The sequence below is a fragment of the Arachis duranensis genome, chromosome 10 (assembly GCF_000817695.3).
Source record: "Arachis duranensis cultivar V14167 chromosome 10, aradu.V14167.gnm2.J7QH, whole genome shotgun sequence".
Classification (NCBI taxonomy): domain Eukaryota; kingdom Viridiplantae; phylum Streptophyta; class Magnoliopsida; order Fabales; family Fabaceae; genus Arachis; species Arachis duranensis.
The window spans coordinates 100,183,016-100,199,790 of NC_029781.3; the positions used below are offsets into that span (position 1 = coordinate 100,183,016).

The 16,775-nt window shown below is 33.7% G+C and overlaps 1 protein-coding gene across 3 annotated transcripts; it reads right to left on the bottom strand.

Moving 5' to 3' along the window:
• Positions 1 to 3,771: 3,771 nt before the first annotated feature.
• LOC107471361 (calcium/calmodulin-regulated receptor-like kinase 2) lies at positions 3,772 to 8,810 on the bottom strand. Of its 3 annotated transcripts, none has more exons than XM_016090816.3 (8): positions 8,507 to 8,810; positions 7,356 to 7,720; positions 6,859 to 7,012; positions 6,473 to 6,599; positions 5,385 to 5,467; positions 5,236 to 5,307; positions 4,800 to 5,003; positions 3,772 to 4,699 (listed from the first exon to the last, which is right to left on the bottom strand). In XM_016090816.3, the coding sequence occupies exons 2-8, from the start codon at positions 7,679 to 7,681 to the stop codon at positions 4,382 to 4,384; spliced, it is 1,284 nt and encodes a 427-aa protein (XP_015946302.1). In that variant the 5' UTR covers positions 7,682 to 7,720; positions 8,507 to 8,810; the 3' UTR covers positions 3,772 to 4,381. The 3 variants fall into 3 exon arrangements, with proteins under 3 accessions (XP_015946302.1, XP_015946301.1, XP_015946303.1); XM_016090815.3 differs by having other exon boundaries at positions 7,356 to 7,742; XM_016090817.3 differs by having other exon boundaries at positions 7,356 to 7,729; positions 8,507 to 8,809.
• Positions 8,811 to 16,775: the final 7,965 nt, after the last annotated feature.

The window sequence follows — 16,775 nt, forward strand, 5'->3', positions numbered from 1 at the left end:
TTGAAATAAACTCTGGTAACTCTCCTGTGCTGCCTTCCTCAAACCCGCCTCCATGTTGCATTGGGCCTGCAACTTACTCTCTTTCTCCCGAAGGGTATCTCTCTCCTCCTTCAGCTTAGCGACCTCCTCTTTCAACTCCCTCTCATGCTCTTGATAAGCAAGAAGCCTTCCTTCCAGCTCCTCAACCTTAGAGGTTAACCCTAAAGATCTGAGAGGAGTCTTCTCAAAAATATCCAAGAGCTTGCCACAAACACCTGCCGCCCTAAAACTCTCCTCAGCCAGAGTGGTAAGGTGGTTCCGAACAGAGACATCATCCATACTTATATGAGGATAGATGTTCTTTCGGACGAATGCAAGAGCATCCGCCTTAACCCCACCATCAAAAGAAGAGTCAGACTCTAAAGTCTTGCGCTTCTTCTTCTCTGGCTCAGAAAGAAGTCGGGCGGAGGGGAGTGGCCGAGACAAAGCTGAAGAAGAAATCACAATGGGCTGGGAAGGAGTCCCCACGTTCTGAGGAGGAGGAGGAGGAGGAGAGACGATCACCCTGGTGCCACCAGTCCTAGCCCGAGATCTTGCCTTAGCCTCCTGAACTCTTTGGTAAGATTCTTGAGCATTCTTCCTTGCCATATCTGCAAAAGAAACAATTAGCAAAAACAACAAGTCGACAAACCTCAAGTCGGCAAATACAAGTCAACTAACAAAAGTTACAAGTCGGTAAAACACAAGTCGGCAGAAACAACTCGGAAATAAGGAATGCATGCACTACCTAGGTGAGATTGAACAAAAGTCGGCGTTCCCTGGAGGATTTTCCTAGTATCCAAGTATGGGGCCCTCCCCCACACTTCTCGGAAAAACCCCACAATGGCCGCCTCCACCTCGTCTAGGTCGTCCAGACCATACTTCTCACAGGGGGAGGCCTCCAACCAATAGAGGAGAAAGCGAGGGGAAGAATTCTCATCTAAGAAAAAGGGGTGGTGACCCTCTACAACTTGCACTTTGAAAAAATAATTTTTGAAGTCATGGAAGGATTTGTCAAAAAGGGTGAAGATTCTCCGACCTTGTATGGCTCGGAAAGACACTCATTGCTGCTTGTTATTTAACCCACTGAAGGGCTTAGTCATGTGGAAAAGATAGAAGAAAATCCTCAAAGAAGTCGGAAAGTCCAAAGCGTGACTTATAAATTGATAAATTTTCAAAAAACCCCAAGAGTTGGGGTGAAGTTGGGTAGGGGCAACACAACAGTGGCGCAAAACAGCCATTTCAAATTCAGAAAACAGAAGAAAAACACCCAAACGGGTAATCATGCTCTCATACATATAGAAAAAATGAGGGACCTCCTCGGAATCCCTCCCAAAACAAACCCGGTCTTCCAGACCCAGGGCCATCAACTCATACTTGGGCTCATCCTCCTCAAGAGTACAAAGGCGATGATGAGTGCGAAGATGGGTGATGAACTCAGCATCAACCAAGGGTTCCTCCCCCAGGACCGTAACATCAACCCACTGAGCAAGAACTTCTACAGAAGACATTTTTTCTAAAAATGCGACGAAAACCTACAAAGAAAAAAAGAAAAAGAATAAAAAACGAGAGTCCCTAAGGGGATACGAAACTTAACAGAAGCCTACAACGTCACTTCTCCCTCTCCAAAGAAAACAAAAAACATGCAAGCAAAAGCAATTAACAGAGGGAGAGGAGAAAGAACCAACCTTTGCCGGAAAAAGGTAGGAGAGGATGAAAAGCCTTCAACGAAAGAAGTCCCACAAACCGATATGAAAATGCTTCATGGATAAAAGTGAAAATTTGAAAAATCAAAGAAACGAGACAAGGAAAGAGAAAATCGCAGAAATGAAACAACGAAAGAGAGGGAAGGTATTTATAAACATGCTAGGGGCACAATGGTAAAAGCGGGGCAGTCATTAATGAGAATGCACCGTTACCAAGACCATCAATCCTTACGCACATCCCTAACGGACGCGACGCTTGATTAGACGTAACTGTCAGAACCGAAAGGCCACGAAAAGCCACGTCGGTTTCAGATCATCACGTCGGTCCTCCTACAAGTCGACAACGATCCCGAGTAGAATACTCGAACCCAAATCTTGAAAAGAAAATTGGGCTCGAGTAGGGGCACTGTTCATACCCTGGCCCAATAATAAAGGCCCATGATTAAGGAAAAGGTCTAAACCAAAGGGTTGGGCCTCACCCCGCACCAATCTTCGTCTTATGAAGTCGGTACTCACCACGACTTGCTATAAAGAAGTCGGGTACGAGGGTTAGCTGGCAGATAAACACTCATTCAAATGAATAACTGCCCCAAGAATCTCTCTAACTACTTCACAGAGCCATATCTTAACCTCCCTAAGATAAAGGGACGGTTAACACCCTAAAAGGGTGGCACTACTCCAACGGTGGTTATTGGTTCGCCACTATAAATATGCTAACACCCCTCAGATATCTCTAAGTTCCAATACATTCTAAACCTGCTTAACCTCCGTGCTGACTTAGGCATCGGAGTGTCCTTGCAGGTACCACCCCTTTTCCTCATACGAGCAAGTCGGGCGGAGGCCCTCGAGGTGCAGACCCACTCGAAGGCTTCTTCTTTCAAGCGATTGGGCCAACCAACACCATCCAATCCATTAATCTCCGGTTACCCACCGTAACAAATATTATATAGGGTTTATGTTTTATTATATCTTAATATTTATTTATTTAATTATGTATTAAGAATTTTAAAACTGTAATTAGTTTTTAATTTAATATATAAATATTAAATAATTACACTCTTGCAAAACATCATTTGGTCAACCTGTACCCAACCTTTTAATTAAAAAAAAATCAAAATACGGTAATTGTATAACTCAAACTCTTACCAAAAAATTAATGCACAATTAGTTGAAATATAGAAGTATTAATATTTAGCATTTTTGTTTTTGATGGGCCAAACCTAAGCCCAAAAATGGAAGGTGCTGTGTTAGGGCAAATTAGATTATCTTAACAGTTAACTGAATGAATCAGCACAGTACAATCTATGCAAAAAGAGAATTAAGCCCAACTGCATGGCTGCATGCACACTTCAAGAAATGGGAATCAGGTGGAAAAGAAAATGTTTTATTTTAGAATGTAGATAAGATATTCTTTGAAACAGGGTTACCATAACCATTACTGGTTAGAGGGTTTATCCTCATTGTAACTAGCTGAACAAAATGAACTTAAATCTTGTTTTTACACTCAAAATTAAGGGAGTAGTTGCAGCTTATCTCAAAATGTTAGCACTCACATGCCCTTTTAATATTCCGATTTCCAATTCTCATAACAAATTGTGTATTCAAAAACTCAGCACTGATTGTGTTGAATCTTTCGAGAAAATCTTCAAAAACTAATCATATGTCTGTGTGCGTATTTTTACGGATGCCCATGGGGATTGTATCTTATCTCATGAGAATGTTTTTTTTATGTGAGAGATTAATTAAAGTAAACGGTTGAGATTAAATTCATCAACATCTTAAAAATCTATATCCTGTTAAAGCAATTTGTCCTTAATTCTACATTGCTTTTATGAGTGCTTTCATTCCTGTATCTCCTTGGGTTAGTTCCTCTTTTAACACCATGTATGTCGTTTTAATTGTCGAACTGATTAGTGCTTGCTTTTACTTTCAATGTTTTTGTTCCAGACCTCTTGAACAACACAACAAAATTGTAACATGTCAGTTGAAAAGTAGAATTATTTGCTGACACTTTAATTAGAGAGAAGAATAATTACAGAACCATAACTTTAGTCTGAATTATAAGGACTCACTTTGAATTAAAATGACGGACAAGGAATAACAAATGCAATTTCTAATTAGACATTTTTTCTTTTGTCAAATGGATTAGACAGTCTCCAATAATAGGTATAATTACATCACAAACTTACCCACACTACATACTCAAATATCCACAATTTTAAAGGTTCCTATTCACCATTTGGCTTTGTCAAAGTTCAAACTCGAGGGCAGTATTTTTTCCGAGTGCAGCATTTTAGAAAGCATGGTAATGTGCCATCTCAACTAGACCACAACTGCAATTAACCGTTAAACAAGGATTTCCTCACAAAGGAAATAAATTAGAAGACCATTGTCAAATTACGGAGGAGTGGGGAAGGAAGAAGGTTGTAACACGGAGGAGCAATCATAGTGGCAGGAAAACCAGGTAGCGGGTGGTGAGTGGATTGGTGTTCAGATATATAACAATGGTTAATTTGGCCCTCTTCTCATTTAAATCAGCCAAGAATGCACCACAATTAGCCTTAAACTTTTGATTATACTTTGATTCTTTTTTTTAACTCCATATTTTTGCATATACTAGTTGTTTCATTAAATTAGTTGTTCCACAAAGGTCTTTTTCATCCAGTTTCTCCTATGCTAATGGTGGTTCTGGGGGTTATTCTACTCAACTCAAGTTGTTGATCTTCCAATCTACTAACGGCTCTCGAAAAGTTGTTGCTGGCAAATGACATGGAAGCTTCCATCATATGGCGCAGCCGCCTTTGCTTTATCCTCGATATGCCCTGTGAAACCTCGCTTATCGAAGGGCGTTTCTTAGGTGATTTGTGCAAGCATTTGTGTGCAATCTTAGCGAGCTGCCTCACTTCTCCAAGGTTGCATTTTCCAACGAGTTGCTTGTCAAGAATTTCATCTACACCATTGTGATCCATAGCAGCCTTGCAATAAAAGTAAACTTAGCAAATCAGAAAGAAATCTCTAACATCTAGGAGGGATAATAACAAGAATGATACCGTGATTCATGATGAAGTATCTTACAAGGTTAATGTACTCCATCAAGTTTTGATGTGGGTGGATGGCAGTGATGAGCTCAAATATTATGACACCGAAACTGTAGATGTCACTCTTCATTGTTAACTTGCTTGTCGAAATATACGCGGGGTCCATGTAACCATAAGTACCTTTCAGACCAGAATTCCGGCCATCAAATACCTCTTCCTTTGACAGCCCGAAGTCGGCAACCTACACAGACAAATTTTGACAATAATTGATAAGACAAAAAATATGATGATGAATATAGAAATCTCAAGTCTCTCATTATTCTCTGGACAAGACAAGAAATATTGTTTCATTGTAATGTAACAAAGATTTGCTGCATAAATTCCAACGTCAATGTTATGATCCAATTACTAATTCCAAACAGGAAATTAGCTTCACAATCTGTATTAAAATGCACTTGCTAGAACAAAATTACCTTAGCTCTCATTGAGTGATCTAGTAATATGTTGGCAGACTTCAAGTCACGATGTATGACAGGTGGAACTGCCTGTTACATCCATGTTTATATTAGCCAAATTCATTTTCAAGGAATAAAAGAGAGCATTTATCAGTAATCATACGTACCCCTTCGTGAAGGTACTCTATTCCATGTGAAATATCAAGAGCAACTTGCAGCCGATCGTCCCAACTCAATTGTTTTTCTTCACCTAGGTGCATTTGCAGACTATTGTTAGATAATATAATGACAGTGTGGCAACTAAACAAAGTGTAATCTTCTTGCTAATTTGATAACATAATCATGCTAGCATCAATATAGGCTAATTTGAATCAGAACACATTGTAGTTTTCTGTCAAACCATAATTGTATTTAAAGCATTTATATTCAAATTTCTTGCACTAATTTTCATCTATAGACTATAATCTTTCTAGATCTTCCTCTACCTCAACTTATTTGATTATACTCCATCTGGTCCACTTCTCCTTACTAGGGCCTCTATATAGATCTTCTTCACACTTGCAGATGCCCAACTCACCTAAGAGGAGCACCTAAGAGGAGATTCCCCTAACTTCTCAACAATGAGTGCAATCCCAACTTCCTTTCTAATACACTCATTCCTAATCCTATCTCGGTTTCTAGTGTGTCCACACATCCAACAAAATATCCCACTGTAACATTTAGGCTATGTTTGGATTGATGAAATCTTAAGGAGTTGAGTGGAACAGGATTTAAGGGAGTAGAAGCTCAATGACACAGTTATTATTTTGTTCCATTGTGTGGATAAATGGTCATTGTATGAAGAAAATAGGATGTTTCAATAGAATAGCATAGAATCTAGTACATCACAAATAAGTCCACTCATTAAATCAAACAATCAAAACCCATTAGAATCCCTCGGGCTCTATTTCGCTCCAGCTTAAATCACCAAACCAAATTCTCAACAACAGAGATGTCACGTCAAAAATGCTTTTAACATAATAATAGGAAAGATCATCCTCTATCAATATAAAACATTAGCTAAACTTTCATCACTTATGGATTGATAAACAAGTATGTTATCAAGAAAGACTACAATGATGGTGTGACTACTAAACAAATAAAAAAAGTAAATTTGGCTATTTATTTGATGACAACAACATTATCATGAAACTGTCCACATAGGCTGTCACATTAAAATATCTCAAGGTCATATCAAAAAAGACCATCCTCTTACCATATAAAAGATTAGCTAAACTTCCATTACTCATGAACTGATAGACAAGTATGCGCTGTCCTTTATCTACACAATATCCAATCAAATTCACAAGATTTCGATGATGCAGTCTTCCAAGCAGAAGCACCTGAACCAACAACCTTGTATAATTCATATATGTTCAACAACTTTAGATGGTTACTGACATTAGACTTACAATATTCCGTTGGGTTGCTTAGTTTAGAACTATTTCCTTTCAAAACATTAACATAAATACAGTCAACAGTAATCCTTATCCATAGCATTAGCTTATAAATCAACAGATATTTTATTTATTTATTTATTTATTGCCTTTTCTTTTTCCCCTGAATTCTGAAACCTATCTAAAAATGGTTATTGGCTTATACCTCCGTTTGGAATTCTTTCTCCCCTTGTTTGGAATTAGGCGCAAGAACCTTCACAGCTACCACCTCCCCTGTAGCCATTGTGGCTTTATAAACTGTGCCAAATGATCCTTGCCCCAAGGAAGTTGTGAAATTTTGTGTTGCCTTTTGAATTTCCCTGTAACATGTGATGGCTCAGTTACACCATTATAAATTTGTAATGCCTCTCTAATAGCATTTCATTTTCATATATGAATGCATGACCATGTCCTACTTTGTCCTTTGCTTTTTACTATTGAACAAATGGTACTATGTAAATAAGAATTTGCAGGGATATTATCTAACATATAAAGTAACTTTATTATCAATGGACCAAAAAAATTTCCCAATTCTACAAGCTAATCATCAACACATTTTGACGTTAATAGTTATATGTTTGTGACCTAGTAGTATTAATCAATAGAAATATTTGACAAAAACAAAACAGGTAAACCTCATGCTTAATAGAGAAATAAACATACCTATACGAGTACTTTAAAATGCCTGATGCTGAAGCAAAACGATCTTTGCTTTGATTACTCCACCAGCTGAAATGAGAATTTTTCTGTACATTATCATATCTTGATGGAGCTATGGAACTAGTTATAGAAGCACTGATGTCAGTGCTTGTTCCCAATCCATTTGTTCGTATTGGAAGAGTTGTTACACTATTCTCATTTGCAGATCGTCCAATATTCACACGTTTCTTGTACCACCTTATGCCAAAAAATATGGCACAAGATATCAGAATTCCAAGGGCCAAACCAACAGAGACACCAAGAATTACTAAATCAGCTTGACGAACCATTCTTTGATCCCTCTTCAAACAATGAAATCATCTTGCAGACTGCAAGTACTACAGAGGTTCACTGTCAAAACATTTATGTTAACTAAACACCTCTTCTAGCTAAACCTGACATCAATCGAACTCTCAATACAGTGAGTAATACAATTTCTTTTTCTTCCCTCCCTTCCCATCTAAGATCTCAACTCACAAATACGGGGAGGTGCAGTCATGAAGAAAACAAAATGCCTACTTGTAGAAAAGGATCCGCATTAATGCATCAATGATCAAAATAATTATAAATACACTATGTTGATAAGATTTGCTAGTTTAAAACAGGTAACACTTATAGATAAGTGTTATAACCTCACAACAATAGAAAATTAAAAAAAAAAGAATTAAGTTAAATCTTAGCAAAAGTGCATACCAATTATCAATACTGAAATTCTCGATAAGTAGTATAAATATTTAAAATTATTACATAAGTATGGAACAAAACAAACCATAGACATCCTAATTATGACAATAATGACCATTTTTCTTTTAAAATTAAAATTATTGCTTTTAGCGAAACCAAAATGACTGTGCCACATTACTAGTGTTCCTTAAGATAGATCATACATCCTTACTCCTAAAAGATTGCCCAAAATCAACAAAAACAAGGAACAAAATTACATATGCTTTTATCAATTTTATGATTTAGATTTTAGATAACAGTATTTGATCGTATCAGGTTTTTAAAAGGACGAGAGCAAAAACAAATAACAAGCACTCCAGCATAAATAAATAAATCGCAAAATAAAGAACAATTTGAAACAAGGAGAGCTTCGATGAAAAAAATCCACATACCAAATCAGCAGAAGAGCCTCCTCATAATGCAAAAATCAGAAGCTTAACTCTTTTGTGGTTCAGTGAAGCTTGAAATTGAGGGTGTTAATGGTAATTTGCAATTGTGGATGAGTTTTAGGTCAATAGTCAATGGAGGTTTTTGTACTTGTGCGCGAGAAAGATAAGAGAGAGCAAAGTTAGAGTTGAAGAACGAAACTGCAGAGAGAGAGAGAGAGAGAGAGAGAGAGAGAGAGAGAGAGAGTAACTGATTTTGATTGAAAGGGTGAATTGGAATGAATGGAAAATAAAGAGAGAATTTGGCGTGTAAGTGCAGTTCCAATAGAAACCGAGTGGGATTTAAGGTTTAAAATACCTGAAGAAAAGTGAACCCCCCAAACAAAAATAAAAGAGAAAATGGTAAATAACAGAGATAAAAGAGAGTCTAGCCTAGAAGTCAAATGAAATAATCTCTTTATTCTCACCTCAAAATTTTGAGTTTGAGTCTATTCATAATTTAAAAAAAATGATAAAAATTCAGGTAAAATCAACTTTACATGAAGTTGATATGTGAGAGTCTTTAGATAATTTGACTAAATTTTTATCTAACGACTATCAAATATCAACTTTACGTAAAGTCGACTTCACCTAAATTTTCACTATAAAAAATAGAGATAAAAGGGCATTCGTCTGGGAAAGGGAATGTTTATTAATGAAACACCACATTACCTATACAGGATATCTTGACCGCATATACTTCCTTCAACTATTCAATTTTTATCCACAAAGAGCTGCTCAAGAAAATTCTTTTTCTTAAAAGAAATAAAAAATAAAAAATAAATCATTAAATTAATTATTATATATTTTAAAGTAAAGTATTAAAATTATTAAACATTTTACAGTAGAATAATCAAATTTATCATAACAACGTAGTCCAATATTTTTATACAATAACTAATATTTTGTATCTGTATAACATTATTGCATAAAATTTACTAATGTAACTAATTTCGTGATGAAATTTTGTACTTGGTATACATGAGCTTTTAAATGCAAATCTCAATATTGTCCTGTAACTGAAAAAATCAAAAGAAGAACTCCACATGAAAACACAGTTTAATAATAGGGAAAATTTCTATTTTTCAACAACCATGTTATATCAACATTAAAAGTTGCTAACCAATCATTCACCCAAATATGAATATAATATAATGATTATATTTATAGTCAATTTTATAAGTAATATAATCAATTATGCTTTACATTTATAATCAAAATACAAATAATAAAAGTATAAAAATACAACAAAGACTATTTTTTGTGTTTATGAAAATTTGATTATGCTATTACGTAAAAGTTTGATTACATTGGTCTTTACTGGAAAAATATACGAACTAACATCTATAAATATATCTATAGAACACAATGATTATTAATTATTGATTTTTAATATTCACATAATATTTTCGTTTTAAACATATTTTAAGCGTTTTGAAGTTTATGTTAAAAAAAAAAAAGGACAATGAGAAAATAAAGTGGGTGCCGTTGGTTTCATTTTAAGATTATTTATTCAAATAAATAAATATTTATTTTTCTTAGTAACCAAGATATATAATAATCATTATTACTGATTTAATAGTAATCGAAACTGACTTATAAATATTTTTGTACAAACCATCTTTATATTAATTATATTGTACATACAACTTTTTTAAAATTTTTACAACAATGTTGTTAGCTTTTCATGATATTCGCTAGCGTATTTTTTTCTAGAAATTATTCTTTCTAAATAATAATAAAAATATTTCGATAATGACATGCTTTGTTGACAAAAGTGATTGTTAATTGACACAAAAAAAGTGTTTGTTAATTGTCTAGGAGTATATAAAGCATTACTTTTAAAAGTATTATCGTTATAAATTACTGTACTACTCGTAATTTTTAGTTATATCATTTATGTTAATTTCTATGTACTAATATATAAAATTAAAAAAAAAGTATACATATAAAGTTAGCTACTTGTTATACAATGGTTATTTCTCAATTTTTCTATTATTTAGCTAAAAGTTAATGTAGAAAGCTTTAATTTTATATTGAACGATTAAAAAATTAACTCTATCTCTAAACAATTTATTATATAAATAATCATAAATTTTTTTATTTATAGATAATATCTAAACAAGAGTTTAATTTTGATATACTGACAGAAACATTGTAAAACGTTTTACACAATCATGCAATCACATCCGCTTTTTTTATGGCCATTCACGCGTCAATATAAAAGATTGTTATTTTTTCTGGTGTGTCATTACGTAATTAGATGCACGTGTAAAACTAGTTTACACTGCTAATGCATTAAAATTAAATTTTCTAAATAAATAAGAGTTTAATTTTAAAATACAGACAATACAAAATATTTTATAGTCGCCCAATCACATCTAATCTTTTAGATGATCATACATATAGTCTATATATATAAAATAATTATTTTTAAAATGTATTATTATATAATTAAATACACTTATAAAATACTCACAATATTTTAAAATCAAATTCAACAAATAATTTGAAGCAGCGTTAAGTTGAGGAAGAGGTAGAAATAGAATCAGTGAAAACAAAGATTTTTATTTGTATTTTGCTATGATCTCTTTGACCAAACATATATGTTTTTATGTTTTTTATCTTTATATTACTAAGACACAAAATATGGATTTTTTTTAAATAAAATAAACAAATTAAATAATTTTTTAAATAAGATATTAAAAAAATCGTATTCTAAATAATAAAATTAAAATATCTTATTTGAAAAATTATTTAATTTTTTATTTTATTTAAGAAAAAAATTCCCACAAAACATACACCCCCTTTAGCACTATTAGCAATATTTAGTTGTTTTGTATTTTTTGAAATATAGCAAAATATATATGGTATATTCTGTAGTGTCTTTGTTTGCGTTTGTGACGCTAAACTTAGTCATTTCCGCCATTTCTTGTTGTTTTGCCTCTTCACGCCTGCATCTCCATGTTGTTTTTGTATATATTTTTTAAAAAATTATGTCATGTGTACATTAAAATTAGTTATTAATATAATATATATTAGACTATAAATATATATTAAAAATAAATTAAATTACACTTATATTTATATAAAAAAATATTAGTAGTTAATTTTAGTATACAAATAATATTTTTATTTTTTCAAATATATGTATATTTCGTCTTTCTAATATTTGGTGTTTAATATTCAACGCATAGTGGCAGCTCAATTAAGTTTTTAATTTTTGGTATATGTTATATTTTTTAAATATTACTTTCTTCTCATTTTGCACTGACAAGTGTTGAGAAAGAAAAAGAACATGAACCTATAATCATATATATATAATGTTGATGAGTCTGTTTTTTTATTGTTTTTATAATACATTCAAAAAAAATCTAAACAATTCAATTTTTTTTTTTGGTGTATTGGTATTTAAATGGTAGAATGCAAGGTATTATATATATATATATATATGCTCCTTATTACTATTTAATAATTCTTAAATTATACAAATAAAAAAGTAAATATCTTAGATTAATAGTCAAATTGATCTCCAAAAAATAATTTGATTGTCATTTTTATCTTTGAATAATTTTTTAATCAAATTAATTTTCGAAAAATTTAACATCAATCTCTTTTGTTCTTCTATTTTCGGACTAACAATTTCCGTCAACGACAATACACATGAAGCATTAACTGATACGTCTGTTGACAGCTGTTACCCAAATGGAAACTAATAAAATATGTTCACTATATTATGTTAAAATAGTCCCTAGTCCCATTTTATAAATTCTAATCCCCAAAATCCATGAAAATATTAATCCATCTTACTAAGTGGTGTTGCAGTGGTGCAGAGCCATTACCCAAGTTTAGAAACCACGATGTGGAGCGCTGATGGAAGACGAAGTGGTGGGTTGTCACCGCAATTACTGGGTAGCTTCGATTCTAGCTCCTTCATACGAAGAAGAAGGATGAATATGAACAGAACCTATTTTTGTGGGCTGAAAATTATGATTAAGAAATCTGAAAAATTAGATAATTCAGGATGGTTGTTCACACTTATCTAAGATATCGGGTGAATTTAAATTGGTATGAACTATTTCTTCTTGAATTTCCTTCACCATGAATGTGAAATTCACTTTTTTTCTTGACATATGCAGAAAGGCAACCACTGTAGTTAGAGTAGTTAAAATATTGATTATTTTCATGTTTGTCCTAATAATAGTGTTTATGTTAATGGTTGGAGCACTTTGTATGTTATCTGTGAGAAAATAAAAAAATTATAAAAGTATTAGTGATCTTGTAATTTTGTTAGATCTTGTTAAGAGTATTGATGAAATTTAGTAAATGAAATTGGACATTTTTTTTCCATTAACAAAGTAGCAACCTGTGTTTTTTATATTACTTTAACCAATGTTTACACAGCTCTAGAAACAAGTAAATAAAAATAAACACTTAATTAATCATAAGATAAATTAAGTCTAATCATATATATTAAAATTGAAGCATTTGCATGTCTATATAAGCATTCTAACATAGTCTTCATAATAATACCAATCATATTAACCAAGTCTTCATAATATCAAGCATAAGTTACCTAATTTTGGACTATACCAAATGATAAATAAGGTTTGATGATTATCAGTGGCTAATAGAATGAGGGTTGAATCTTGGCCCATTTTTCTTTCTCGTGTAAACTAGCTTTCTGTTATGTAAATATAGGAGATATTTTGGTTTCGTCTCTTAATTCGGTAGGAGATATTTTTGTTTTGTCTCCTATAGTACAGAATCTAAAATAGATATGAGAGTAGAGATTGACACACAGATATATCCTGGTTCAGCTACCTAGTGCAATGTAGCCTACATCTATTCTTCATTACAACAGTGACAGAATTTCACTATCTTTTCAATAGATTACAATCACTAATTCTCCCTAAAATTCTACCCAATCCTATTTGGGACAAGTCCAGTTTCTAACTCAAACCGAACTTGACTAGGACTCCAACTTAACTTTCAACAGCAAAGTGCTAACCCAACTTGCAAGAGAATCCAAACAGGATCATGACACAAAATAGAAAAACATACAAAGAATTTTTGAGATAACTATGACTTTTTCTACAAGTCAAGCTCACTGCCTTTTTTCACTTATTGACTTTTTCTAACCTCACTATGTTTGCCTTTTTCAATGAGACTCAGACAGACTAAACTTAGAAAAAGAAATACAAAATAGTAACCATGAAGGAGAAGAACTTAGAATAGCTTAGAAAGCTATGAGAACCGAACCAAGTGCTCTATTCTACTCTCTTGCTCAATCCTTGGCTGTTCACCCTTATTATAGAAGAGTGAAACCTCCAAGGTTTGAACCAAATTCTACACTTGGGTTGTCTTCTTTCTCCTTCATCAGAACTTGCAGTGACTTGATCAGTGGAGAGAGAGAAGGCCGAATCTTTGACATGCAACATACCTTTCTCCTTCATTCTTTTTCTTCAGGTTCCTTTGATCTTGACCATGAATCTTTTCTTTGGCTCCAAGTTTGGTTTTGGACAGTGGATTCAGGACAGAGCACCATTGACTTCTTCTTTTCCATGGTTGCTTGATTAGTGCTTGAAGCTCAACAGATTTCTTCATGGTTTGTTGTTGAAGCACGAACAGGGAAAGTAACTTTTGAAGATGCTCTGTCCGAATGGAATTTGCTTCTTTGTTGTAGCCCTTCTTCTTGCTTGAAATTGGAAACAAGCTTTTGGTTCCTCACCGAGTCCTAGCTTCAAATCTTTTCTCTTTCTTCTTTCTTAGTTCAATAACTTGATGTGATAGGAAAAGAAAAGAAGAGAGAGAAGAGAGAGATTGTGTTCGGTGGAAGTGAAACAAAATTCAATTAAATTTTAAGTTGATTACCCGGTTAGATACTAGGTTGAAGAGAAATGAGTTTGGATGTCACCATCGAATTGGGCTTGAATCTTTATTTGGGCTAAGTTGATTTCCTTCTTCCCTATGGTTCAGCTTGTCCCATCCTTCATAGATCAAAATTTGAGTGACTGGAGTGATATGGTTGAAATATGTGTTGGCCAATATGTTTTTCTTTGTGGGCTTGATCTTCTGTTTCTTGAGCCGGCTTTGATTAAATTATTTTTCTGCAGACTTAAACAAAAATATCACACAACCAATTGATAAAAACCAATAATGTTTGATAATCACTTTAATCAAGTTTTAGTTTTCCAAACTTAACAATCTCTTCCTTGATGGCAAACATTATTAAAATAAAGAATTAAAAGAGATTGAGAGTAAGAAACTTCCCTTTGATAATTTATTTAATATGAAGCATCTCTTTTTCTTTGATCACTAAGCTCCCCCTAAATATTTTCTTTTATCAACCTGTGAAAACAATTTCCAAAAAGCCAAAAGATTTGCAAACATTTCTAAAATATTACATCCTGTAAGGCTTTTTCAAAAGATCATCAATCAGCTCAGGCAGCCATGAGACAAAAATATGAATTTTCATAAGTTCAAAACAGAGGCAAACATTTTTATCAGCCCATTTTGCAGTTCATTTTTCTTTGTTCCTTTTCTCATGTTCAAAACATTCAAAACAGAGGCATCTATTTTCACAGCCCATTTTTTAGCTCATTTTCTCCCCTCTTTTGTCATCAAGGAGAGAACCTGCAAAAAAATGTCACTAAACAATCCAAAATAGCAAATTAAACAAGTAGATTACTAACAAAGTTAATAAACTAATTCTATTACAGCCATCTAGAAAATAGTATTTAAAGTAGTATCCAAAGTACCAAGAAACACAGTGCCATCAAATAGAGTTCATAATTCATAATCAACAAAATGTCAAACTTCCAAGGGCAACATAGGACACAATTAGGCATCAGATTCCTCTTTTTTAGTCTCCAAGATGTCTTCTTCTTTTTCGGACATTACCTGATCCTCATCAAGTGAATCAACGTGCTTCAAAAGGACTTTAATTCTGTCATGAGATTTCATCAAAGATTTCTCAATTTGAATTGCAATCTTCCGGGTTTGCTTGCTTGATTGGACCATCTGTTTGGTCATATATACAAACTCTTGAAGGACATCTTTGGCTACTCCAGTAATTAAGTACTTGTGGGAGTCAGAAGTGTCAGCCACTGAAAGTGAGGGAAGACTTTCATCTTCACTTTCATCCAAGACTGGATCCTTGGTTGTCTTGGTGCCCTTTCTTTTGGTTGTTTCATTGCACTACCGCCCTTTAGAGATGAAACTTTATCTTCGACAGGCTCATTACTAAGACCAATTGAAAAATATTCAAAGATGCAAGTCAAAAACATCCCATAAAAAAGAGAAATATTTTTCTCACTTCTAACACAGTCTAGCATATGATCGATCATGAGGTAGGCAAATAAAATAGGAGTAAGATTCAGAATAACATATAACACCAAAATCACATATGGTAAATCGCTGGTATGATCCACTTTGGAAAAGAATTATGTGAGTGATGATTCGGTGTAGTTGGGTTCTAACAGGACCTAGAGCCTTATGGCTGGGAATCATACCATCCATAAGTGAAAAAATTTCACAAATGCTAGCCAAGGCATCCTGATGAGAGATACCTAGATGGTCATCCCGTTTTCCAGACATGTATGTTCTCACTCTGATGTCTTTATAACCGAGGGCATCACTAATGGTCTCCTTATTCAAAACAAATTGACAACCCTTTACATAAGAGTGGATTTCTCCCTCATGAAAGAGCAAGTTAGCATAAAATTCTCTAACCAAATTCGGATATACTGATTTTCGAATCTTGAAAAAGTTTTCCCATTTCAAAAGATTAAAGTTAACTTTAAAATCAATTTCTTTTTCAGTCAGAGCCTCAAGGTCAACAACAAAGGTAGAACAGAAAAAACGTTTTGAAAGAACTTGTTTGTGAAACTCATAATCCATACAGGAAGAAAAGTGAAGAGGATCATAGTGAGAATGAGAAAGTTTACCAAATTTGATTTTGTAGTCAAGGGAGTCAATGTTAGGAGGTTCCCTGCTAGGTTTGAGAACTGGCCTTCTAGAGGCTTTTGAAGGGCAGCTAGAAGGGGCAAATCGTCCTGAAGGATGAGGTATAGAGCGAGGAGGTGGAGATGGTGCATGATCTTCTTCATGCATGGGACCCTTTCCTTTTCCTTCCTTTGCTCGAGATGACTCGGACCCTTTTGTGCTGAGGAAGCCCTAGGATGAATGGTCTTTCTTGCCATGAATTTCGTCTGTTGAGGTGATTGAGATAAAG